Source organism: Mobula hypostoma, chromosome 9, assembly GCF_963921235.1.
Source record: "Mobula hypostoma chromosome 9, sMobHyp1.1, whole genome shotgun sequence".
Taxonomy (NCBI): Eukaryota; Metazoa; Chordata; class Chondrichthyes; order Myliobatiformes; family Myliobatidae; genus Mobula; species Mobula hypostoma.
In genome coordinates this window covers 47,970,036-47,997,603 of record NC_086105.1, presented here as the reverse complement: position 1 = coordinate 47,997,603, position 27,568 = coordinate 47,970,036, and the positions used below count along the sequence as shown (strand labels likewise).

General features: G+C 46.2%; 1 protein-coding gene across 8 annotated transcripts in view; it reads left to right on the top strand.

Moving 5' to 3' along the window:
- dennd5b (DENN/MADD domain containing 5B) overlaps positions 1 to 27,568 on the top strand; it is a 300,592-nt gene that overhangs the window by 246,579 nt on the left and 26,445 nt on the right. For all 8 annotated transcript variants that reach the window (XM_063058246.1, XM_063058247.1, XM_063058248.1 and 5 more), the window contains 9 exons: positions 1,914 to 2,045; positions 5,208 to 5,360; positions 5,785 to 5,863; positions 7,159 to 7,240; positions 9,250 to 9,378; positions 20,565 to 20,686; positions 23,733 to 23,878; positions 25,640 to 25,758; positions 27,319 to 27,506. In XM_063058246.1, the coding sequence (XP_062914316.1) occupies positions 1,914 to 2,045; positions 5,208 to 5,360; positions 5,785 to 5,863; positions 7,159 to 7,240; positions 9,250 to 9,378; positions 20,565 to 20,686; positions 23,733 to 23,878; positions 25,640 to 25,758; positions 27,319 to 27,506 (1,150 nt within the window). The remainder of the gene's footprint in view (positions 1 to 1,913; positions 2,046 to 5,207; positions 5,361 to 5,784; positions 5,864 to 7,158; positions 7,241 to 9,249; positions 9,379 to 20,564; positions 20,687 to 23,732; positions 23,879 to 25,639; positions 25,759 to 27,318; positions 27,507 to 27,568) is intronic.

Below are 27,568 nucleotides of genomic sequence, written 5' to 3'. Positions count from 1 at the left end.
TAATTCTGCTGTTCTTCAAGGAATCGTGCTGTGGAATCTTTCAATCCTACTCAAGATGGGAGACAGAAGGCCACAAAAGGCCAACTATATCACCCTGTTGTTGCCTCTCTTATTGTCAGCTACCTTGGGACATAAAGAAGTTTAGTTATCAGAAAGGAAAGAATGGGTGAGTGACCAATTACCAGCTCTAACAGAGTGCCGTCACAAGTGGAAGGGACCAAATGGCTGCCTGCTCTCTGACATTGTTCCATTCTTTTCTGCTTCTCGCTAGTGGTGGGTGTGAGCCATCTGCCTGTGAATATTTTTCCAAGTACGTGAATGGTCAGGAATAGATACGCAGACTATCAAATCTGTTCTGCTCAACAGATATATAAATTGCATCAATAAACACATCCCAAATTTCCCTTACAAATTGCATCACCTCTTTGAGAAGGTTAAACAAAATCTTTAGGCTATTTTAGACACTGCTCAAACAACTGCAGTGGTTATTGGTGCCAGTATCCCCAAGAACCCAGACTCTTAATGTAATTTGAGATGTCTTGCACTTGCAATACTTCCCCTTGTTCTGTATTCCTCCACCATCCTCCTTTCACATGAATCTCCACTTGCTGTGTTCTAGGAAATGGAATGTCAGACACTCTTATTTCAAAGTCAAATAGATCACTGTCCATTACAACATTAAAGACTCTTAGAACTGGATCAGATGGTGTTCTACATAGTATGCTGAAAGAAGCCTATTGTGTTAAATCAGATAGGAGTCCATCCAGTAGAGCATCAGGGATCTCACCACATCCCTGTTCTAGTCACCCCCTTGTCAATCTATAATTAGCTCCCAGTAGAACAATAGGTCAAATTTATGATCCTTAATGATGGCCTTATCCCTTCTCTAGATATGACGTCCTCCAGCTGCCCAGTCATTTAATGTTCATGTGTTCCTCCATTTCAGGCCTTATGTGCATCCATGATTTTTGACTCACTATTAGAGCTTGTACTTTCATCTATAGAGATCCCAAATTCCTTTCCTAAACCTCTTTCATTCATCCAACTTCTATAAAGTTTTAGGTAATTTATACTAATACCTCACCATCTTTATTATATCCCAGCAATCTTCTCTCTTCCCTCTCAGTCTTCTTGCAAGATCTTGATTCAGAAATTAGCCTTCACCTTTTGCCTCCACAAATTGACTGCTTGACCCACCGAATTCCAGTACATGTGCTTTGAGGGATATGGGCAAGTTGTGGGCAAATGGGACTAGCTTATGAGGGTGTCTCGGTCAGCATAGACCAATTGGGCCAAAGGGCCTGCTTCATGCTGTGTAACTTCATGACCTCCTTGCTACACTTAGCATAAAATTTTGTCTGATTATTCCTCTGAGAAGTATGGGCTCATTTTATAGTATGGAAGGTGATATGAATATGCACATTGCTGTGCTGTAGTTTTGCCATATCCAAAAATGCCCAGTTGCATTCATCCACGGTTGCTTCGGTCTAAAACACGTGAGTGGTGTTACTTAGAGGCAACTCCATGATTCGTGCAATATATTATAAGGGGAAAAGAAAGAGTGAGTAACTTTTGAGGAACAAGGAAAACGCATTTGGATGAACATTGAGAGTTGCATGATTTGTGAAAGGGGGAAGGAGAGCATTATCGTTGGGAAGTAGGTGAGATGCAGGCTTGCAGTGAATGAGAAATAATCCATTATCTGTTAAAGCCCAAGAATATGACACAACCACTAGAGAAACGTCCCCCTATATGGAGGCAGTAATGGATTAGGTGGTACTTTGCATGGTACCCTTCTAACTACACCACCCTCTCCCAGTACACATCTATATCCTACTACGGAGTGCCATTTCTGACAGGTTCATCGGATGCTTGGAAAAAGTAGCCTTAAATGGATTTTCCCTGATCCACAGAAATACATCCAGGAGGCCCGGAGTTTAGGAAAGAGCCTGCGGCAGCCAAAACTCTCTGATCTGTCACCTGCTGTGATTGCACAAACCAACTGGAAGTTTGTGGAAGGACTGCTCAAAGAATGTCGCATCAAGGTAATCACTTTCATCTTTTTTTTTCTCACTTGCACGTGGAAGGAAGGGATTTGGAGCAGCTGATATCAGTGCATTGTTTTCTTGCCCACTGCAATCTTGGGATTTTTTCAGGGTTGTTATCATCAACTGATGTCAAAGTCCTTGGAAAATATGTCTCTAGGGGAACTGGGGATCTAATCAGTTTGTCTGTGAACTTGCTTGGGGTTTCTTGTAACCAAGACCTGGGAAATCTCTATTGCCACACTGGAAGGTTATCCACCAACATATGCCCCTACCAAGAGATGGGCATGAACCATCTCTAGGTAGCAAGCTCTCTAGGTGGCAGCCTCTTTTGGGCTCTGGGGAAGAGACCATTTCCAGTTGAGGAATCTACCATAAGACATAGGAGCAGAATTAGGCCAGTTGGCCCATTGAGTCTGCTCCGTCATTTCACAATGGCTGATTTATTATCCCGCTCAATCCCATTCTCCTGCCTTAGCCCCATACGCTTTGATGACCTGACTGATTACGAACCTTTCAACCTCTGCTTTAAATATACGCAATGACTTAGTCTCCACAGCCATTTGTGGCAATGAATTCAACAGATTCACTACCCTCTGGCTAAAAAAAGTTCCTCCTCATCTCTGTGCTAAACAGACATCCCTCTATTCTGAGGCTGTGCCCTCTGGTCCTAGACACACCCACTATTGGAAACTTTCTCCCTACATCCACTCTATTCAGACTTTCAATATTCAGTAGGTTTCAATGAGATCTGCCCTGACCCCATTCTTCTAAACTCCAGGGAGTACAGTCCCAGAGCCATCAAACGCTCTTTATATGTTAATCCTTTCATTCCTGGAATCAATCTTGTTAACTTCCTCTGGACTTTCTCCAATGCCAGTACATCTTTTCTTAGATAAGGGGTCCAAAACTGCTCACAATACTCCCAAGTGCAGCCTGACCAATGCTTATAAGGCCTCAGCATTACATCCTTTTTCTCATATTCTAGTCCTCTTGAAATGAATATTAACATTGCATTTTCTTTCCTTACCACTGACTCAACCTGCAAGTTAACCTTAAGGGAATCCTGCACTGGGGCTCCCAAACCCCTTTGCACCTCTGATTTTTTATTTCCTCTTCATTTAAAAAAAATAATCTATGTCTTTATTCCTTCTACCAAAGTGCATGACCGTACACGTCCCTACACCATATTCCATATGCTACTAACACCTTAACTACATTCTACAGAGGCGTGGTTGAGAGTGTGCTGACCTTTAGCATCACAACCTGGTACTCTAGCTGCAGTGCTGTCGACGAAAAAGCCTTGCAGAGGGTGGTTAGGGGAGCAGAGGAGGTTACTGGGATCTCCCCACCTTCTGTCCAAGACCTCTTTCAGAGTCGATGCCTCCAGAAGACACGGTACATCATTAAAGACCCCTCACACCCTCTCCATAAACTGTTTGTTCTTTTGCCATCAGGCAAACATTACAGGAGCATCAAAACTAAAACCACAAGGCTACTGAACAGCTTCCTCCCACAGGCAGTCAGACTGCTAAATAGCTGCTCTACCTGACTCTGCTTTGGACACTTATAGCTTGCACTAGACATTTATAACTTGATTTCAACTGACATGTGGCTGTTGTGTTTTACTATTTATTGTTATGTTTATTATTTAGTGTTGCGTTTGTTATGTTATGATTGCACTGCTCCTGGGAAATGCTGTCTCATTCTGCCCTGCAGAGCTGATGTACAGTTCGAATGACGATAAAGTTTTTTGAATCTTGAATCTTGAATCTATTACTTTGCCCATTTTCTCAATCTGTCTAAATCCTCCTACAGACTCCCTGCTTCCTCAACAGTACCTGCCCCTCTGATAAGAAAGAATAGTTCTTTCTTATCAGTCTTCTGCATTTTGATGCTATTTGTTACAGTACTGAGGAGGAATAATTAACCTACTAAGTAGTTTTTGTGGATTTTCCAAATTCTCAACAATATTTGCTTCCAGGCGTGTAAATACAAAACCTATTCATTACTTGGGATGTCCTGCATTGGGCTTTACAGCGAAGAAGCAGCAGAATAATTTTGGGGCTAAGTGGGTTAACATAATAGACCTGTTTTTTTTTATTGCCAGTTGTAAAAATGATAGAGGGCAAACTGATTTGAGGTGATAGGGGGTAAACTAATTGAGGTGGCAGGCTAAATGGGAGGGGTTTTATATCAAGGTGGCTTTGGAACAATCTTAAAATTCAAGCCAGAATATTCATGGGAAGAAGCTGAGGAGCTCCCCATACAAAGGGATAAACATCTGGATTCTCTGCACACAAAGAGTGCCACACCCAAAAAGCTTTCCCCCCACTCCCAACGCCTTTTAGATAGATTCATTAACAATTTCAGACTTTATTGCTGGTCAAGGGTAAGAGAGGTTATGGATCTACAGTTGGTAAGTGGCATTCTATGTCTAATTAATTGTTGGATCATCTTGAGGGGGCTAAATGGCATGGTTCTGTTGAGCTTGAATGCGGTTAATTGTGACCAAGGGTGCTGAGGGTTCCATTCTGTTTGATCTGGGGTCTCCCTTTGTGATAATGGATGAACCTCAGTTGTCTTAATGAAGCCAGAGTAGAGACAAACTGCCCTGTATGTACTCAGGACTTGGATCAATCAGTTGGATGCTTGGGTAGATGTCCTGTGAGGAAAAAAAAAATGGCCAACCAACTTCACAGTGAGTTGCTGCCTCACCAGCTCACCAAGATGGTGTGCAACTTAAACACAAGTCATCTCTGTCACTGCATGGACAAGAAGTTGTCCAGGGAAGGGATGCCACCTACCCGAGACCTGAAGCCTGGAAAACACTTACTTCTCAATTGACACCACAGAAGTGAATCCTTGCATTGTTATCAATGGGATCATGGTTCATATGTCCCAGGTGATCCCTGTACCATAGCAGTGGCCTCATTTCACAAGTTCTTCAGTCACTGTGATGTGCAGTAAGGCATGTTGTGAATCAGATAGTTGCTATGGAAATAACAGTGGTCTTGATGGCTGAACAAGACATCATCATCACTTGTCCACCAAGGTTAACTCAGGTTCATCAGTTGCATTATATATGTCTGTTGGTAATTAAGCACAAGTTGATCTGTAAAGGTGGGATGTTTGAATTCATTGCCACATGCTGCATTGCAGACCAAGCGAATGCTGGTGGAGAAGATGGGACACGAGGCAGTGGAGCTGGGACACGGAGAGGCCAACATCACTGGCTTGGAGGAGAACACCTTGATTGCAAGTTTGTGTGACCTACTGGAGAGAATCTGGAGTCACGGGCTGCTCATCAAACAGGTGAGTCTTTCAGAAGAGGGTGTGACCTGCCCCAGGCTACATCACGCTGTGTGACCTCACCTGGTGTGGAGCTAGCATCCTCCATGGATAACTCTGCTAGTCTGTGAAGATGTTTGCCTCCTCTCTACAGCAGGCTATCTATGAGTCTTTCTCGTGCTTTTCTCCCTCTGGGGTTTCTCCTGCTGTTCCTCTCCTGAATAATGGACTTACCATGACTCAGTACCATTTATTAGCACATGACCTTCCTCAACAGTGATTATCTACTCTACTGACAATATTTCCTCTTCCGTCCCAGTCCTAATGCAAGTTCTAGACCCGAAACTTTGACTTGCCTTTCTTGCCTCTGTAGTTGCTGCCTGACCCACTGAGTTTTACCAGCGTTCTGCATTTTGTTCAGAGTTGTCATTTTGTTTTATCATCTCAGGGGAAATCGGCACTCTGGTCCCACCTGATGCATTATCAGGAGTGCGAGGAGAAGCGGGAAGCAACTGTCGAGACCCCAGGTGAGCAGATGCCTGCTTGTAAGAGGATACTATTCTTGAAGAATATTTAGGAATAGAGGTCTGGGGTTGCAGAAGGTGGTGTTAGGGGAGTCAGTGGTTTCAGTTTAATCTTACAATCAAAGCTATGACGGTGTTCAGTTGGAGTTTTCAATGTAGGGTGCATTTGCATTCAACATTGTACAGAAATAGTGAAGCATTCTGCCTCCGATTAAATCACTGAAGCATCACTATTGGAAAACTGTTAGATTCTTGTTCCCACAGGACAGGGAGATTATAGCCTCTTTTGAAAGGACACAAATGGGAGTGACAACAATGATCGAGGAGCCAGATAGATGAGAAGCAATTTTATTGATATGGTCTTGCACGAATAATGCAGTGATATGATTACTGTCTTAGGATTCTCAATGATGAGATAACACAGTGACTTCCATTTGTGTTCCTGGTTGATCCAAAGAAGCAGGGGAAAAATTCAAAATTAATGTGTGGAAATGCCATTTCAGTGAATGAATTGCCAGTCTATGGAATAAATACCCGCAGGGAAACACTCACAGACAGCTAGTAGTGATTCATTCAAATGCAAATTAGTTCAGAAATTACTTTTTGGATGCAGCGTATGAATAATTGAAGGGTTGACATGTGATGAATGTAGCCTCTTTTATTAGGAATTATTGACTTTGAATTTGAGGATTCCAATGTACTGGAGTTTCTCACTTCTTTTCTGGGGTTGCGGTGAGCTGAGGGACAGAGATTGACCAACAGCGTTATTCAGTCGAATTGCCTTATGCTCTGCCCAGCTCGAAGACTGAATACCAAGACCACCCCTCCTCCATCGTGGAGAGAAAGTTTGGCTGGTGTTACAGACCCCACATTCATGGTGATGCATGTGCAATAGACAGCAGATGCTGGAGCAACTCAGTGGGTCAGGCAGCATCTGTGGAGGGGAATGGACAGTGGAGACATGTCAACCCAAAACTGAAACAGTCCATTTCCCTTTACAGACAGTGCCTGGCCTGTTGAGTTTCTTTGCAACACTAAAGTGTTTTCGGACCCATCTTGGAGATATTGTCACAGGACCCCCTCCCTGGCAGCATTGTGAAGATTAAACCTTTGACTTGTGGAGACTCAGGAACATTGACAACCTAAAGCTGAAACTACCTCCCATTTAATCATCAATGGCTCTTTGCTAAAATCTTTATTCGATAACCAGGAAGTAATATATGTTATAAGTGGTGTATGGTTGGTTTTAAATCCCTCACTGAGCCTACTGCCTTCTGCTTTTCATAATGTTCCCACAGTTATGGCTGGGTCAGAACGGCGAAAATCGGAGTCAGGACTGATCTTGCCAACCCTGAAGGTTTCTCTCATCCAGGACATGAGGTACAGTGTGACTGTGGGTCTTTGCACTTCAAAGTCAAAATCAAAAGTCAAGAAAACTTATTATCATAGTACATATATGTCAACATCTACTACCTTGAGATTCGTTTTCTTGCAGGCGTTTACAGGAAAATAAATACAATATAATTTCTGAAAAACTAAACATAAATAAAGACTGACAAATAACCCATGTGTAAAAGAAGATGTATACTCAGTGTCCACTTGGTTAGGTACTCCTGCTCGTTAATGCAAATATCTAATCAGCCAATCACGTGGCAGCAACTCAATGCATAAAAGCATGCAGACATGGTCAAGAGGTCAACTGTTGTTCAGACCAAACATCAGAATTGGGAAGAAATGTGATCTAATTGACTTTGACCGTGGAATGATTGTTGGGTGGTTTGAGTATGCCAGAAATTGCTAATCTCGTGGGATTTTTACCAGTCTTTACAGTTTACAGAGTATGGCGCAATAAACAAAAAAAAATCCAGTGAGCAGCAGTTCTGTGGGCAAAAATGGCCTTGTTAACAAGTGGCCAGACTGGTTGACGCTGACAGGAAAGCGACAGTAACTCAAATAGCCACACATTACAACATTTGTGTGCTGAAGAGCATCGTAGAACAAACAACACATTGACCCTTGAAGTGGATAGGTCGCAGCAGGTTCCACTCCTGTCTGAATAAAGTAGCCGCTGAGTGTATTTTGCAAACTATCAAACATTACCTTGATATCTGTGTGCACAGGCAAATGCACAAATGGGCTGGCATTCAGACACACGTCGCCAGAAGAACTTTTAATTCCATTTTAGAACTGAATTACCCTGTATACTGTAATGTGGCAAATTTGATGTACTAACCAGTACATGTATACAGCAGAGAAGAATTAAACAGGGATCACAGCATTCGAAAAGGTTACTGGACTGGACCAAGCTGCTAGTTCTGCTAGTTCATTGTGAACCTACACAATGATGCCAGAATGGTGAATCCTTCTATTCCTTTCTCATTCCCATATTTATCAATTGTCCCTTTAAATCTAGCTATAATATTCCCTCAGTCACTCTGCCATTGGAGATTGCAGAATCCCATCAACCCGAGAAAGAAAATGTCTCCAGAATTTCTTATTAATGGCTTCCAGTTTTGATCTACTCCCTCCACAAGAAAATGTCTCTTCGCCTGCCTTAACAAACAGATTGCCAATCATTTTGAAACTGCTTCTCTCCAGGGAAGGATCCTAGTCTGATTAATCTTCCCGATAATTGCACTCTGTGTTCTAGTCAGTTGGTTCGGCACTTTCTCCCACTGCCTCTGTTTGATTTTGTTGTTTCCCTGCATCAGGCAGTGTCTGCATTATTCAGATCCTTTCCCCCACCCTCTGCAGATGTTGTTGGCAATCACTTTTATTGCCTTTGCTATCAAATGTGCCATCTTATTTTATACTGGGGTAACCATAAGATCACTGTGGAAAAAAACAGGCTGCAGCCGTGAAGACCAGTCTCCATGTTATTTATAAGGCCTGATTCAAATGGCCATTAAACCTCAACAGCCTTTGCTGATAATTGACATAACAGGCAATTTCATGTCAACACGTTATAAATAATTCAGCAGGTGGTACTTCACCATCTGTTAATGAAAAAAAGATTTGCATTTTTATAGCACCGTTCATGTAATCAGAATGCTTCAAGACAATTTACAGTCAGTGATGTATTCACGAACAGTGTCGTAGAAAGAAATATTGATAGGAGAGCTGACCCAATCATCCTTGAGTTGTGCAGGGACAATTTACAATTTGACATCTTGTCTAATATATGGTATATCCAACAACACTGGAGTATGTCCAGAGTACATGACCTGAGCAGAATTTGAACCCACCTTGTCCTGACTCAGTCACCACCAGCTACACTCTGTCTGATTTGCCTGCCCAGTCACAATCTCCAACCCTTACAAATGCAGAACTATTGTGAATGAGGCAGGAGGCAGCAGGAGGAGAAACACTGATGTCACTTCATCTTTCAGGCATGTCCAACAGATGAGTGAGATCAAGACCGATGTTGGCCGTGCCCGGGCTTGGATTCGGCTCTCCCTTGAAAAGAAGGTGCTTTCTCAACAGCTCAAGCAACTGCTCTTCAACCAGAATCTCATCAAGTAAGTTTATGGGATTGATTTCTGTTGAATAATTCTATGTAAACTGAGGGTTTTATTGCAAATACTTGAATTTCTTTAGTCACATAAAGTTATACTGCATGGAAACAGGCCCTTTTGTCCAACTTGTCCTTGCCAACCAAGCTGTCTGCCTGAGCTAGCCAGCATTTGGCAACTCATTCCATATACGCACTAGTTGCCCCTCACATACATCCCTTTTTAATCACTTCCCTTATTCCAGATATGCTCTCGAGTTTTAGACTCCCTCACCCTGGGAAAGAGATGGTGACCATACATCTGGTCTACTCCTCTCATGATCTGAAATATGATGAGGTCACCCCTCACCCTCCTATATAACAGGGAAAAAGTCTCTGCCATTCGATCCTCTCTTTATCAATCAGTCAAGCCCTCCAATCACAGTATGAATCTTTTCTGCATCCTTTCCAGCTTAATGGCACTCTTCCTATAGCTGGGCAACCAGTATTGCTCACAATACTCGAAGCTGAATTGAATTGAATTAATTTTATTTCTTACATCCTGCATATACACGGGGAGTAAAAATCTTTACGTTATGCCTCTGTCTAAATGTGCAATTTATAGTAATTTATATGTAACGCTCAGTTATATTGGCTCGTATATGTCTAGAGGAAATCCCACCCAGCACCTGCCTCAACGCTTCCCATGGAGTCGGTTGCCGCCCGAATCAAGCCCAAACATTGATCATCAGCTTGCACACTCAGTACATTTTACCAAGTACACTTTATAGATATTACTAAGTCTATGACATTACTATAAATTCGATACAGAAAAGGAAGTAATGAGAAAAAAGACGCCAAGATTTATCAAAGTCCAAGTTCTTCACGCGCAACCGTTGGAGCTCAATCGATTCCGGATGACCACCCGAATCCTGTCAACTCACGGCCCGGGACCACCCGAAGTGATCAACCGGAGCCTTTCCGCACGTCCGCTGTCCTCCCCGTCTCTCCTCCGACTCCCCCCCAAAAACCCCGTCCACAGTCATATGATACAGCATTATATCCGAAATCAAAACGATACATGACCACCCATTGGCTAATGGCACCCTGCTATCTATAATAACCCAAGCAACTGTCTAGCTAGAGACTTTCTCAGCATTTAACATAACAAAGAAGCATTCCCAAGTATAACATAACAAAGAAGCCCTTTTAAATTTAACATAAAAAAAAGAAAGACCCCGTACACTCTCTCCCCACCAATAAAAGTCATGCCCTCATGACGTTAACAGGGTTCACTAGTGCTCCTTGTAAAACACAAAACCTAACCCAGGTGCATAAAGCAGTGACATAACTTCCCAGGGCAGTAGAGATCACACCCTGTTCTCCCAGTGCTGTATAAGTGAGTCTCTCCAGGGGATGCCTACTCCTCTGAGACTTCTGTACTTCCTCTGCTGACTCTCCCTGTTCCGACACCCCAGGCGACCCCCCGGGCCTATCTGTCGGACCCTCCCCCTCACGGGGACCCCTCAGCACCTGTGAGCCCTCTGCCTCAGGTTCTGGCTCCACCCTCTCCCCCCCCAATCCCGGCTGTATTACAGGCGGCTCTGCAACACCCTCCTTCGGTTCCCCTAACTCAGTGATGGAAGGGCCAGGAGCATCTTCGACCGGCACCGGGGAATCAGCGAACGGAAACAGGTACCACACATCCGAATCATCGTCTTCCGATGACGTATCCCTTTTCGAGGTGGGGACCGGCCCCGTCTCCTTCGCAGCGGGCTCTTCCCTCGCCTCGCGCCCTCGCAGAGTCCTCGTACTAGCCATAAACTCCCATTTGGGCTCTGGGTCTACCTTCACCCCGCGACCCAGAGGCAACAGGTGGTTCCGATGAAATACCTTGACAGGCTCCTTCCCATCTTCGGGTCTCACCCAGTAATCACGGAGATTCAGCATCTGACTCTCCACCACATAGGGGGTGGCTGACCAACGGTTCACCAACTTGTGCTTACCAGGTAGTCCTAAATTCCGGATAAGGACTCGGTCTCCCGGCAATAGCTGGACGAACTTTACTTTCTGATCATACCTCCTTTTATTCTGCTGGTTCTGCTTGGTGGCTGCCGCCTCAGCCAACTCGTACGCCCTTTTCAACTCTCTCCTCATATCGGCACGTACTTCAGACATGGCTTCGAAGGTATTTCACCCGCTTCAGTCCCAAAACACAGATCAATGGGCAACCTTGTTTCCCGTCCGAATATCAGATAGTAGGGCGAGTACCCCGTAGCGTCATTGCGAGTACAATTGTAACAGTGAACCAAATGGCCGATATGCTGACTCCACTTACTCTTCTGTCCGATCTCCAAAGTGCCGAGCATGTCCAGCAGGGTCCGGTTAAACCTCTCGGGCTGAGGATCACCCTGCGGGTGATAGGAGGTGGTTCTGGATTTCTCAACCCCAAGCATACCCAGTAATTCATGGATAAGCCTGCTCTCGAAGTCCCGTCCCTGATCACTATGGATCCGCCGGGGAAGGCCATAATGAACAAAGTACTTCTCCCATAACACCTTCGCCACTGTAGTCGCTTTCTGATCCTTAGTAGGAAAACCCTGTGCATATCTAGTGTAGTGATCCGTGATGAACAAGACATTAGCGATGTTGCTGGTGTCTGGCTCAATAGACAGGAAATCCATACACACCAGGTCCATGGGTCCCGCACTCTGCAAGTGGGATAACGGGGCCGCCTGCACAGGCAATGTCTTCCTCCTGATGCAATGACTACAGGTCTTACAGTATTCTTCCACCTCCCCCCTCATCCGGGGCCAGTAAAACCGGTCCTTGAGTAATCCATAGGTCTTCTCTACCCCTAAGTGCCCGGAATCATCACGTAGAGCCTGGAGCACAGTCTTCTGATACTTCTCAGGCATGACCAGCTGCCAGCGCCGGGGGTGGTCCGGAGGCGACGTGACCCAGTACAAGACGTGGTTCTTCAGCTTCAACTGAGGCTACTCCTTCAGTAGTAGGGGAACGGAGGCATGTTTCGCCTTCTCCACCTGCCCCATATCACCCTGGCTAACCGCGTACCAGATAGTGCCGATGCTCGGGTCATCACGCTGAGCCGCCCCCACTTCCTGGGGGCTCAACTCCGGCAGCTGCCTGTTCCTCTGAGCAGTCAAATTACAGTAAACAGTGGGTAGCACGTCATCGTCAACCCCCAATTGATCCACTGCCCGATCCGGCCCCATCGGGGCTCCTGCTTCCCCGTCGCTCCCAACTTGACACATGGCCTTTACTCCCGGGGCAGGGACACTCTCCCACTCCTCAGCCGTGCCCGACTTGTCATGCGCCCGACGAGATAGAGCATCTGCATCGATGTTCCGCCTCCCCGGCCGGTACTTCAGGCTGAACTCATAGGCAGACAAGGCTGCTAACCACCGGTGCCCAGTAGCGTCCAGCTTTGCCGAGGTCAGGATATAAGTGAGGGCGTTGTTGTCAGTTCTCACCTCAAACTGGGACCCGTATAGATAGTCACTCAACTTGTCCACCACCGCCCATTTCAACGCCAAGAACTCCAGCTTGTGAGTGGGATAGTTTCTCTCAGATGGCGACAAGCTCTGGCTGACAAACGCCACCAGCCTCAATCCGTTGCCCTGTTACAGGACAGCCCAGACCCTCGTGACTGGCATCAGTGTGTAGAACATACGGCTTCTGGGGATCAGCAAAAGCCAACACTGGGGCCTGTGTCAGCGTCCTTTTTAGAGATTGAAACGCCTCCTCACATTGAGCATCCCACCCCGAGCCAAAAGGCTCCCCCCGGTTCAAGTATCCTTCTACCTCTGGCCCTCGGTCTCCCCTCCTCTTCCTCCCCACAGGTGGATAACCACACAACAGCTGGTTCAATGGGTGACTCATTTTCGCATATCCTTTCACGAATCGCCGGTAATACCCACAAAACCCCAAAAACGATCGTAAGGCGCTCACCTTCTGAGGTCTCGGCCAGGTGGTTACTGCGGCTATCTTAGCCGGATCAGTGACCACTCCATTTCACGAGATTATGTGCCCAACATAACTGACCGATGTCTTACAGAACTGACATTTATCCAGGGAAAGTTTTAACCCTTCCTCCTTCAGCCGACTCAACACCTTCAGCAGCCGCTCCTCATGTTCCTCCAGTGTAGATCCAAACACTATCAGGTCGTCCAGGTACACCAATACCTCCAGCAGGTTCATGTCCCCCACTGTCCTCTCCATGAGCCGCTGGAAGGTGGGTGGGGCCCCCAATATGCCTTGGGGCATTCGTTCAAACTGGAAAAATCCCAGGGGGCAGATAGAGGCCGTCTTGTCTTTATCAGTCTCACTCATCGGAATCTGGTAATACCCACTCCACAAATCCAATACACTAAACCACTGCGCCCCACTCAAACAGGCCAATGCGTCTTCCACCCTGGGGACCGTGAGCCGGTTCAGGGTCCTAAAGTCCACGCACATGCGTACCTTCCCATTTTTCTTCCTTGCCACCACTATGGGGGACGCATAGGGGCTTCAGGACTCTGCGATAATCCCTGCATCCTTCAACTACCGCACATCTTCCACATCTGCTGGGGCCAGCTGCCACGACCTTTCTCTAAACGGGGTGTCATTTGTCACCTGGATAGTGTGCCGAGTGCTCTTGGAACACCCTACATCAAACTCGCCCTGAGAAAAGACGTCTCCTAGCTTCAGCATCTTCTCCACCAGCCTGCTCTTATACTCCGGTAGTACAGGGAAGTCTTCAAAATTAAAGGCCTCCTCGGTCAGCCCCGCATTCTCCGACAGTTTTCCTCCCGTGGGTCTCACGGGGTCGCTAGACATCACCGTAACCGGGAACAAGTGCGTGAGGGGCATCCCGCGCTTAAAGGTGATCTCCCGCTCCATTATGTTCCTTACCATCACCCCCATCTGCCGTGCCTGTACAGCTGAGCGCCTCTGTAATTCAGGTCTCACCAGCGCCCCAGCCGGGAACCGGGACTCCCCTTCCAGGTCGTCTGGGGCATCTACTAGCAGGGCCTTGCCCGGCGGTAATCCGGGGAATCTGGGGGTCCCTGTCACTAATGCCGCCTCCCCTGGCCATATCACCTTAGGCCTCGCCTGAGTGCACCACACCGTCCCTCGCTTGCACTCAGGATCCAGCCCCGGGGGTCACCCACTCCTTCGTACACGGCTTGGAACACTGGGTGTACCGAGAGGGTCTCCAGAAAGTTCCCCCCCCCCCGCCACCTTCTTCTTACAGGCTCCCAAGAGCCGTCGCACCAGAGGGGAGTTAGTCCCCACTAGCAGGGCAGCAGCACCAGTTTCCACCGGGTCCGGACAGACCAACACCAGCGTCTCAAGGGCTTCTGACACTCCCACATCGCCCTCTGAGAATTCCAATCTCACTGGCAGGTATCCATCGTACGGGTAATCACTGTCACTTAAGCCCCAAATCTCCAGTGTATTAAACGGGGTTACTGGCAAGTGCTCCAGATATTTGTTGTAGAACGACCGGTACAGTAAGGTAACCCGCGATCCTGTGTCAAGGATGGCTTTTGCAAAGACTCCCTCTATCCGTAGGGACACGCTGGAACAGGGTCCCACCAGTCAATCCAGAATTTGGGCTTGTACTTTCTGGGGTTCCATAGCTGTTTTCTGGGAACGTGTTCCTCCTGAGACTCCAGTCCGTTCCCTCGCTGAGCCTCTCCTAAGTTTCCCGACACCTCTCCCTTCTTACTGGCCCGGGGGCCCTCCCTCCTCGGGCATCTCGTCTCTCACAATCCCTCCGCAAGTGACCCGCTTCCCCACGGCTGTAGCACACCCCCGGCCACTCACATTCCCGCTGGAAATGCCCCTCGCTCCCACAGTTATAGCACACGCTACCCGCTGCCTCTCTCCTCCCTGTACGCCCCCCCGGGACTCCTTGGATTTCTCTGATCTCGACCCGGCTACCACCTCCTGAACTGCTGAAGACTGTCCCTGGGGGTCCGAGACCCCTGTTCGGCCCGAAGCACTCTCCTTCGCCTGCACCTCTCTAATCAGCTGCCCGAATGATGGAGGGGGGCTCCTCTTGGTATGACTGCCGGATACTCCAAGCCACCCTGTGATCCTCCCAGGAACCCCTACATATCTGGCTCATCCTCAACTTCGCCACTTCGTCCGCCTTCACTACCCCTCGACGCTGCAGCCCCGTAAGCTTCCCTTCCAGCCGGAAAATGTATTCTGAGAGCTTTTCCCCTCTTCTCTGCCCCATTTGTTGAAACTCCGCTAAATGTTGCCAGGGATCTCCTGACAGTCCAAACACTTCCTCCAAAGCGTCCAAACACTCCGACAGGGAAGCCTAAGGGCATTCCGCTCTCAACTCACGGACTACACTGGCCGCCCCGTCCCTTAAGCTTTCCACCAATCACTGTCTCTTTTCCTCATCCGAAACTGACCTCTAACAACTCTAACAACTGGGATGTATTCTCAATCCAGGCCTCATATTCGTCCTCCCCTTCCAGGGTGGGACTGACTCCTGAGAAAATTCTCAGCTTCGGGCGGGACCTCTCAACCCTTCTCGCCAGGGAGGTAATGGCAGCCGCTAACTCGGAGGTCTCATCCCTAACTGGGAGACGGGGCCTGGCCAAGCCTTCCCACTCCACGTCTCCACCCCTGGCTACTGGCACCTCCCCTGGGGCCTCATCTAGCTCCTCCTCCGGTACCTCCTCACTTTCGGCCTCTAGGAGGGTATGGATACCCCACGGCCCCACCTCCCCCTGGACGTGGACTGTCACTGGTAGTTCCAAAGTCATGACGTCGGCACTCATCCAAACCAACATCCATCTGGACTCCAGTTCTTTCCCACCCCTTCTAGCTATAAGTTCTACCTGCCCGATACCTTTAAACAAACTCAACCCTCGCACCAGTACATCTGCCAGAATGTGATAATCGACCCCACTTAGCACGCACGCATGATTCATCCTCTATTTCACACCAATTTACAATCTTATCTCGATCCATCTTAGCACTACTTAACGCGACGACTATACAGCTTTACCGAAAATCCAAATCCCAGACGAGTCCCCACTTATAACGCTCAGTTATATTGGCTCGTATATGTCTAGGGGAAATCTCGCCCAGCACCTGCCTGAACGCTTCCCACTGAGTTGGTCGCTGCACCACTGCCGCCTGAATCAATCCCAAACACCAATCATCAGCCAGCACACACAGTACGTTTTACCGAGTACACTTTATAGATATTACTAATTCTATGACATTAATATAAATTCCATACAGAAAAGGAAGTAATGAAAAAAAAGGTGTCAGACTTTTCAAAGTCCAAGTTCTTCGCACGCAACCGTTGGAGCTCAATCGATTCCTGACAACCACCTGGATCCTGTCGACTCACGGCTCGGGACCACCCGAAGTGATCGACCGGAGCCTTTCCGCACGTCCGCCATCCTCCCCGTCTCTCCTCCAACTCCCCGCCAAAAACCCCGTCCACAGTCATATGATACAGCATTATATCCGAAATCAAAACAATACATGGCCATCCATTGGCTAATGGCACCCTGCTATCTATAATAACCCAAGCAACTGTCTAGCTAGAGACTTCCTCAGCATTTAACATAACAAAGAAGCATTCCCAAGTATAACGTAACAAAGAAGCCATTTTAAATTTAACATAAAAAAAGAAAGACCCCGTACATATAATAAATAGTATGTACAACAGGACAGTCAATATAACATAGCGATACAATTGTATCAGCATGAATTAATCAGTCTGATGGCCTGGTGGAAGAAGTTGTCCCGGAGCCTGTTGGTCCTGGCTTTTATGCTGCAGTACCGTTTCCCGGATGGTAGCAGCTGGAACAGTTTGTGGTTGGGGTGACTCAGGTCCCCAATGATCCTTCGGGTCCTTTTTACACACCTGTCTTTGTAAATGTCCTGAACCATGGGAACTTCAAATCTACAGATGTGCTGGGCTGTCCACACCACTCTCTGCAGAGTCCTGCGATTAAGGGAGGTACAGTTACTATACCAGGTAGTGATGCAGCCAGTCAGGATGCTCTCAATTGTGCCCCTGTAGAAAGTTCTTAAAATTTGGGGGCCCATACCAAACTTCTTTAACCTTCTGAGGTAAAAGAGGCATTGTTGTGCCTTTTTCGTCACACAGCCGGTATGTACAGACCATGTGAGAGCCTCAGTGATATGTATCCCAAGGAACTTAAAAGCTGTTCACCCTCTCAAACCCAGATCCATTGATGTCAATAGGGATTAGCCTGTCTCCATTCCCCCTGTAGTTCACAACCAGCTCCTTTGTCTTTGTGACATTGAGGGAGAGGTTGTTTTCTTGACACCACTGTGTTGGGGATCACCAATGATTTGTTCAGTTGTAATATGACATCCCAGCTCCTGTACTCAGTGCCGTAAACAATGAAGGAAGTCATGCCAAATGCTGCATTTGCTGACCTGTCCCCATTTTTCACGCAACTATGTGTCTGTATTCCTAACCCCCTCTGTTCTACAACTCTCTCTAGGGCCCTGTGTATGTCCTACGCTGGTTAAACTTAACAAAGTGCAACACCTCACATTTGTCCAAATTAAACTCCATCTGCCACTCCTTGGCCCACTTTTTGTAACAACCTTCTTTATGGTCCACTACACCACCAATGTTGGTGCCATCTGCAAGCTTACTAACCATGTCACTGACATTCTCATCCAAGTCGCTAATACGGATAGCAGACAACAGTATGACACCTAAGAGAATATCTCCATTTTCAGTGTGTCTGTTAACTTTCTGTAAAGGTTATCCACAGTCCTGGGTCCCCTCCTTCTGAAAATTGCTTGCACAACCATCTCTGGCTCGCATTCATTGGCTGAATAAAAACCTGTTTGCAAATATAATTTTTCCCTGCCTGATTTGCCAGACTCTGTTCTTTCACTGGGGACCTAAAATATGGGAAATACATCTCCGCCTCAGTTTACCCTATGTCATGCAAAATTAAACCTGTTAAACGGCAAATTAGTTGTCACCTCAATACTTAACAAAGAGCAATCAGGAATTTCACCTTACTAGATCCTAGAGGAATACACCTGTAAGTGTTTAGCATTACGGTGCAAACATAAGGACTTCCTTGCGTTACTCAATGTTCTTTAAGTGAGTACCGGAGGCAGTCTGTGCCCTTGCTCGCTCCCAGTTTGCACATACCCATGTACTGGTTTGCACAGCATCTGGCTGTTTCCTGGGCCTTGCTTCTTGCTGTCCTTAGCGCTTGCAGTTTTGCCTGGGTGGGGTGGCGTTTGTGCTCTAGTAGTGCAACACGCTTCACCTCGATGACAGTGGTGAGCTTACTTGAGCTCGCTTCAAACCAGTCCTGTGTCTTGCCCCATTTCTTCCCGAAGGCCTTGAGTGCAGTGCTGTGGATAGTGTCCCTGAGAGAATCCCATCTCTGCTGAGCATCTCCTTCTGGTGGGTTTGCAAGGAGAGCATCCTCCAGTGTCTTGATGAACTCTGCAGCTCTGTCTGGGTGTTGTGTCTTACTGGCATCGATGCGCTGCTTGCCTGGAGGCTTGGCGCACTGCATCTTCTTCGGCCGAAGTCTGATCTTGCAGCAAACCAGAGAGTGATCCGTGTTGCAGTCGGCACTCTGAAAGGAGCGAGTCATGAGCACGTTTCTCAGGTGACGATGTCTTGTGATTATCAGGTCTAGCTGGTACCAGTGTTTGGAGTGGGGATGCCGCCAAGACACTTTGTGCTGAGCTTTGGTCTGGCTCCTCTTCTATTCACTCCATCCTTGATCTTTCTTCCTCTAGACCTGACCCATTCAGAAAAGTGACTGGAGGTTTATTGTACTTTAGAATAAGGAGGTTTTAGTTGTCAAGATTACAGACTCACTTACATTTACAAATGATTTCATTTCCGCAGTTTATCTCATTGAAATCCAAATTTCACTAACCAAATGTTTTTAATCATTCCATATAATGTCAAAAAATGATAGTATATACAACACACTGTTCATTATCAGAATACAAGGATGTGAATACTGACTCGTGTATTGTTGCTCTTCTCCTTGTCCTGCATAACACCATTCACACATTTGAGGGTAAACTGCAATTACTGATGTGAGAACAGAGAAATGGGAGTGTGAAGATGTGAGCCTTTTTTGTATTCTTTTTATCTTTAATTGATCCATGTAAATTATAGGCACAATGTTGTTCTAAGTCAATTTCAAACCCCATCCAATCCTTACCCTTTCTCTCCCTGTATTCCTACAGCTTTACATTTCCAACTACTCTACCATTACCTGCAGCTGCCCTGCGCTGACCTGAAATTCCATCCCTAACCCCAGTTCTTTCTCTCTGCTCCCTTTGGGCCAGCACAGTGGCACAGTTAGTACAGCGGCTCTCTCAGAACTACAGTGACCCAGATTCAATCCTGTTCCTCAGTTCAAAGTTCAAAGTAAATTTATTATCAAAGTACATATATGTCACCATATACAACCCTGAGATTCATGTTCTTTCCGGCATACTCAATAAATCTATAACCATAATAGAATCAGTGAAAGTCTGCAGCAACTTGGGCATTGAACCAGTGTGAAAAAGACAACAAAACTGTGCAAATACAAAAAGAAAGAAATAATAATAATAAATCAGCAATAAATATCAAGAACATGCGATGAAGAATCCTTGAAATGAGTCCATAGGTTGTGAGAAGATTTCAATGATGGGGCAAGTAAAATTGAGTGAAGTTATCTCCTTTGGTTCAAGAGCTTGATGGTTGAGAGGTAGTAACTATTAGAGTGAGAGTCCTCTCTGAGTGAAATTTGCATGTTTCCCTGTGACAGATGTCCAATGTTCCAAAGACATATGGCTTAGTAGTTTAATTGACCACTATATATTATTCCTGGTTTGTAAACCTGGATAGGGAGTTGATAGGATTGCAGGGAGAATAAAATGAAATCAGTGTTGAATTAGTGTAAATTAGTATTTGATAGTCAAAGTAAACTCAATGGGATGATGAGCCTATTTTCATTCTGTATGACTATTTCTCTCAATTTCTTTGACTGACCTATTGGTTACTTGTGTGGATGCAAACTTTATCTGAGTGTTCCATTGAATCACGTTGGGCCATTGTGCTACACTGGAGGCACTCTGTACATTTTAATCGGCCTGCAATCAGAGGAATTAATTATTCAGTTGGTGTTGAATGTCTACATTTCCTCTCAACAGGAAGCTATACAAGCGTTACGCCTTCCTACGCTGTGAGGAGGAAAAGGAACAATTCCTCTATCACCTGCTGTCGCTCAATGCTGTGGACTACTTCTGCTTTACCAGTGTGTTCACAACCATCAGTAAGTGGAAACAATGCACATCTGGACTGAAAATAATCCCAAGGTTAATTCTGAGAACCATTTTTGCACCAAACAGTTTACATTCTTGAAAGATGTGGCAATGTACAGAGATATGGGCGTAACATTTCAGCCTGACACATGTGCTGACGGATTGATGCTTTGTCAGTAGTGTTTCTAATAAGACTCTTACCTACTCTCTCAGATGCTCAAAGAGGTTGCCCCCGATGTCCTCCCCTTAAGCTCTTTTTTTCCAAGCAGCACTTTGCGGTTGAGGTAACTTGTTACCAGTCTGTTTCTGAGGTAGCAGAAAAGGCTGATATGAGATCCCCAGACTTGGCCACACTGGGCCAAGTTGATTGATGGGTGAGTAACTGAGGTGGTCTGCTCTTCCTGCCATTTGCATTGGGCTTCTGTACGCTTGAACCTGAATGTACTCAAGGTTCTCAACGCTGTCCTTGAAAATTCATAACCCACGGACTGTCCATGAGTTGGTGAGATGTTGCACTTCAGCAAGAAGAGTTTGAGAACCTCATTAAATTTTTTCTCTTTCCACCCAGTAATCTCTTATTCCAACTGAGCTCAAAATACAATGCCTGTTTCAGAAGTCTATTGTCAGCTGCAGCCCCACCCCCCCGCCCCAAAGCAATATGAGCGTGGTTAAGGCCTCAATGTTGGGGGCACTGACCTAGGAGAGGACACTAGTATTGGTTCCCTTCTCCTACCAGAGGATTTTGTGGAGACAGCAGAGTTGTATCTCTCTTCAGTGCTGTGAGCTACCTGATCTGGATGGGTCATGTCTCAGAAGCACGCAGGAGGGCAGCGTTTACTGCCGCTGTGGTTGAGATCTTGGTCTTGGATTTCATATCTGCTGTCACTGGGAGATGGCCGCTGAGATGGCAGAAGTATTTTTCTCAGGGACCATTCTTGTCAGATACAATAACAGAAATGACGGAAGAATTCAACCAGTGAAGGAACATCCGTGGAAAGGGAAACCAATTAACATTTTGGGCCAGTGACCCTTTCTCAGATATGGCGGAGGGTGGTAGGGGAAAGATTGGAGTGTTTATGTTCAAAGCAACTCTGTGGCAGAGTGAACAGTAAAACAAAAGTATAGTGGAATTCAGCTGCCTGTTCAAAAGGAATTTTAAAGAAAGTAAGTGAGAAAGGTTTATCAGCAAGGCATTTCTTACCCCATATTTTAAAAGTACTGTAGATGAGACTGCTTCCTCCAGCACAGAATATAAAGACAGATAATAAACGTTTTCATCATTATATAAACTAGAAAAAGGTGATATGGGTCCATTGGAAGATGAGAAGGGGGAATGAATCCCAGAGGTTGGTTTGCAGGTGCAACGGGTTATCAAGAAGGCAAAGGGAATGTTGGCCTTCATTGCTGTAGTGATTGAATTTAAGATCAGGAAGGTTATGCTGCAACTGTACAGGATACTAGTGAGGCTGCACCTGGAGTACAGCATATACTTCTGATCTCCATTACTTGAGGAAAAAATTACTGGTTTTGGAGGTGGTGCAGAAGGGATTCACCAGGCTGATTCCAGAGATGAGTGAGTTGGCCTATGAGGAATGATTGATTCACCTGGACTATATTCACTAGAATTCAGAAGAATGAGGGGTGGGGGGATCTTATAGAAACATATAAAAGGGTTATGAAAGGGTTAGATAAAGATAGAGGCAGAGAAGTTGTTTCCACTGGTAAGTGAGACTAGAAGTAGGGGACGTGGCCTCAAGATTCAGGGAATAGATTTAGGCCAGAGATGAGAAGGAACTGCCTTTCCCAGAGAGTAGTGAATCTGTGGAGTTCTCTGCCCTGGGAAGTGACAAAGGCTACCTCTTTAAACATATTTAAGACACAGGTTTTTTGCATAATAAGGAAATTAAGAGCAATGGTGAAAAGGCAGGTAGGTGGAGCTGAGTCCAAGGCCAGATCAGCCATGATCTTATTGAATGGTAAAGCAGGCTTGACAGGCCAGATGGCCGACTCCTGCTCCTATTTCTTATGTTCTATTGCCCTCAGAGACGATGAATCATACAGAAAAAGTCTATTATGCCCCTAGATGGAGGGAATCCATACTGCAATTTGGGGAGCAGAACCTTGGCAACAGGAGGACTTCCTCTGCAGCATATGGCAGGGAGACTGCTATGTGGTTACCACAGTCTGCTTTGTCTCCTTTCTTGGTGAAGCCCCCTAACCAACACTTAGCAGAACAGATGGATATGGTCACTATCACTCACTGTCTGTTGGAGGTTATTGTGTACAAATTAGCTGCAGAATCTCCCTGCGCTGGAGCAAACCAAATTAGATTGCATCTTTTAAACACAGGAGACTGCAGATGCTGAAATATGGAGCAACAGGCAAAGCGCTGGAGGCACTCAGCAGGTCAGGCAGCATCTTTGGAGGGCAACGGACAGTTCAGTATTGCGGGTAACCAAAATCTTGACCGTCCATTTCCCTTTGTAGATGCGCCTGACCCTCTGAGTTCCACCTTTCAATAACTCCAGCTAGATTTGCTTTCCTATTGCAAAACAAAATAGTAATTTTTTTGCTTTTTCTTGAATAATCCAAACCACAACTGTACACACAGTAATTATATGTCCAATCTAAATTAGCAGGGGAACCTTGACAAGAGAAAGGATCAGGTTCCTTAATGATTGATAGGACATAAATTAGTACAGCACAGGAACAGGCCTTAAGGTCCACGATGTCTGTGTTGAACATGATGTCAATTTAAACTAAATCTCTTCTGCCTGTTTATGGTTCATGTCCCTCCATTCCCTGCTTATTCATGTCTATTATCATTATCATCTGTGTCCACCACCACACCTGGGAGCGTGTTTCAGACACCTGCACACATCTGTGTAAATAAAAACTTGCCCCACACATATCCTTTAAACTTTAGGATTCAGAGACAGGCTACCCATCAAGCCTTGTGCGCAAAAGCAGTTTCAAGTATAAATACAGTGAAAGTGAGCGAGAAGAGGAGGAATTATCTTTGATTTAACAATGATTTCTGCTTTTTGCTTCCCACAGTGATCCCATACAGAGCAGTCATAATCCCCATCAAAAAGCTGAGTAACTCCATCACCACCTCCAATCCTTGGATCAGTGTGTCAGGTGAATTGGGAGGCACTGGGGTGATGCAGGTCCCCAAGAACCTCTTGGAGATGACATTTGAGGTGGGTGTGTGACGGTTAACTTTGTTACTTCACTTGCACGTTCCACCCAGAATAACTCCAGCAACGTTTTAAAAATTTCACCTTTTCAGAATCATCCCTGTCCTTGAAATCCCTTCCTGTCCTGAAGCTCTCCCAGCTGTCTCCATTTCTGTTGCCTTTATTTTCCCTGAAATTAATCTGCTGTTCACAGCCATTTCTTCATCTGCAAGTGGCCAAGCTGTGAAATTTCCAGCTCGACAACCCCCAAACCCTCCTGTTTACCTCCTGCCCCCTTTTATGCTTCTCCCACCTCTTTGACCTTTGGTGGCAGCTTAGAGCTACATCTCTACCAAAGGAGGTGTAAGGCACTCCTTCCCTCCGCTAGCTTACAGGTCACCCTTAAACCCCCTGATTAGGGTCACATGAAACCATGGGAGCAGCTGGTGGATGGTTATATGAGCAACTGGTGCATATCATTCTGTTTAAATGGTGCATGTGAGATGGGATTGATCTTGGAGAGTCCCAGTATGCACAGTAACACACACAAAATGCCGGAGGAACTCAGCAGGTCAGGTAGCATCTATGGAGAGGAATAAACTGTTGATGTTTTGGGCCAAGTCCCTGGGTCAGCAGGACTTGAAAGGAAGGGGGAGGTGTCAGAATAATAAGGTGGGGGGGGGAGGAGTACAAACTGGAAGGTAATTGGTGAAGCCAGGGAAGGTGGGGAGGAGGGGGATGAAGTGAGAAGCTGGAAGATGATGGGTGGAAAAAGTAAAGAGCTAAAGAGGGCGGAATCTGATAGGAGGGGAGTGTGGACCATGGGAGAAAGGGAAAAAGGAGAGGCACTAGAGCGAAGTGATAGGCAGGTGAAGAGAAGGGAAGGAAAGGAGTAAGGGGAGCCAGAATGCGGATTGGAGAAGGAGGGAAAGGGGAGGGGGAGAAATTACTGAAAGTTGGGAACACCAGACACGGTAGTGAACAAAGCGGTACCCAATCTATGTTGTATCTCACCAATGTAGAGGCTCAACACAGCAGTCCCCCAATCTACATCAGAACACCCAGCATTCACACGTAGCCAAATAACCTGTTCTTCAGGGAAAAACCTCTATAGTTCTGTGGGACTTGTTTGCTTTTGGCCCCTTGAAAAAGCTAGGGGTTTACTCACCTAAATTCCTGATGGAATTGAATGTGGTTATGATACAGTCCATAAACTTGCCAGTATTTTGCACCTGGTCAAACATCATGGAAGTAGGCTTTTCACCAACATATCTGCGATAGGCATTAAACCTCCTCCCACACTGATCACAATTTTATTCTCCCCACACTCACATCAACTCCCTGACCAAATATGACCTTTCACCTCTTCACCAGGGCAATTGATGATGGTGAATTAATGTTATGAAGATGTGGGAGGGAAGTGGAGCACCCAGAGAAACACCACGCATTGACGGGGTGAAGGTACAAACACTGCACCGACAATGCCAGAGTTCCCCGTCTCCAGAGCTGAGGGGAGGCTGATCTACCATCTCTGGCCCTGTTGCTCCCCATCTCGTCTCCACATGTTGCTGATGTTTACTGGGATTTGAAGTCATGAGTCTTTCCTTCTGCTGAGCTCAGATGTCATTCACACAAGATCTCATGGCAGTTAGTTGATCAGGACAAAGATATCCTTGGGCATAGAGGTGAATGGTTAGGGGAAGGAGTGGGCTGGAGGGGAGGGTGTCTTGGAGAGCATGTTGCTTTTGAAGGGACTAACAAAACATCATCTCTTCACACTTCCAGTGCCAGAATCTGGGCAAACTGACAACGGTTCAGATTGGACATGACAACTCGGGGCTTTTAGCCAAGTGGCTGGTGGATTGTGTTATGGTCAGGAATGAGATTACGGGACACACCTACAGGTAAGGTCACAGGTAAGGTGTAGACACTGATCTACTGTTGTCACATGTACTGAGGTACAGTGAAATAACTTTATTTACATGCCATCCTGTCAGATACTTATATAGGTAGAAAATGTACCATGTAGGTCGTAAAATGTAAGGCAGAATTCATAATCTAGTGTTGTAGCTATAGGAAAAAGGAAAGGTAAGTTGCATCCGGAATTTCTCTGGTTAGCGGACGACTTCCTCCCACGCTGCTCTGAGTGGGAAATCGCGTACGAGGCAAGTTAAACAGTGGTTTGCCATTGCCTTCTGCCGGGTGAGTTTCCAAAGAGATCACCAGCTCTTAACCCAGCACAGATGGAAAGCGTGCAGGGGAGCCAGCTGGATTCGAACTCGGGACACCCACGCCCCGCAGTACAGCGCTGATGCCACTACACCACCAGCCAGGTCTGTAGCTATAGAGAAAGTGCAATTCAGGTAAACAAATACAGTATAAGGGCCAAAACGAAGTAGACCTGGTGATCAAGAATTCATCTTTAGTGTATGATTGGTCTGTTCAAGAGTCTGAACCAGATACATTAATTTTACAAGGCAACAGAAAACACATCCTTCTCCCAAACTGACTCCGTCAGCTTCACAGGTTGCCTACAATCCCAGGGAGCATCTCGCTAACCGTAGGGTGTGAACTCGAGTTTCTGCACAGGGTGGGTTACAAGTCAGACCGTAACTATGGAGGGTTGGGGGATACTGCAACAAGACAGGCAGATGAACAGACAATTAGATGGACGTGCCACCTCATTTGTGTGTTCCTTGGAACAAGAGTGCTGATTGGAATCACTTCGAAAAGGTTCATTATATTCAGCACTGTCATTGGGTGAGTGCTAATCTCATAACATGCCCTCATTGGTTGAACAATTGTGAATGATCAGCAATACGGGAAGGTTTTAATTTTACTTTTGTTTTCTAGTATGTGTTAGTAAATAGTATTTCTCCCCCAGGCTAAGAGTGCAGTAATGGATCATTGCTGCAAAGTTGGTCACCAGTGTAAGCGCATCTGTGTTTGCTCGGAATACATATTTATGTACTTCTACAACATGCGAGTCGATTCCGGTTTTAGGGAGCATAGAGTTGCTGGTAACTTGTGCTGTGGTATTGGGATCTGTACAGAATCAATGATAGATCATTAAAAGGTCGGTACAACATAGTGGGCCGAAGGGCCTGTACAGTGCTATACTGTTCTATGTTCTATCTAACAACATAAGAGTGTCCTTGAGTTGTATATAATTTTCAGAGGTGGACAATCCACTGTTGACTATCCCCAATACTTCCGCTAGTGTCACCAACAGCTTTACTGTGGAATTCATTGCCACAGACAGCTGTGGAGGCCTATTTGAGGTAAAGGTTGAAATGTTCTTGATTAGTAAAGGGTGTCAAAGGTCATGGGGAGAAGACAGGAGAATGGGGTTCAGAGGATAACAAGTGAGCCATGATGGAATAGAGTTGACTCGATGGGCTGAATGGCCTAATTCTGCTCCTATGTCTTTACCTCATGGCTTGTGCTCTGCCACCTTGTATCAGGTTCCCGTGTGGCAGGTGGCTGGGGAAGGGAGTGGACGACGGCAGCTTGGAGAGGATCCTGGTCGGCGAGCTCATCACCCCGGTGGTGGAGGAGGACCTGAGCAAGCAGTGTCGCACGCCGCCACAGCTGCGATCCCCGACCGTCGCCCGGCGCCTCAGCATCACTTCCCTCGGAGGGAAGACAGGCAGTGAGTCCACCCTTGCAGCTTGTGGATTAGCTCTGTGGTTTATTAACATTAACACCCCCCAC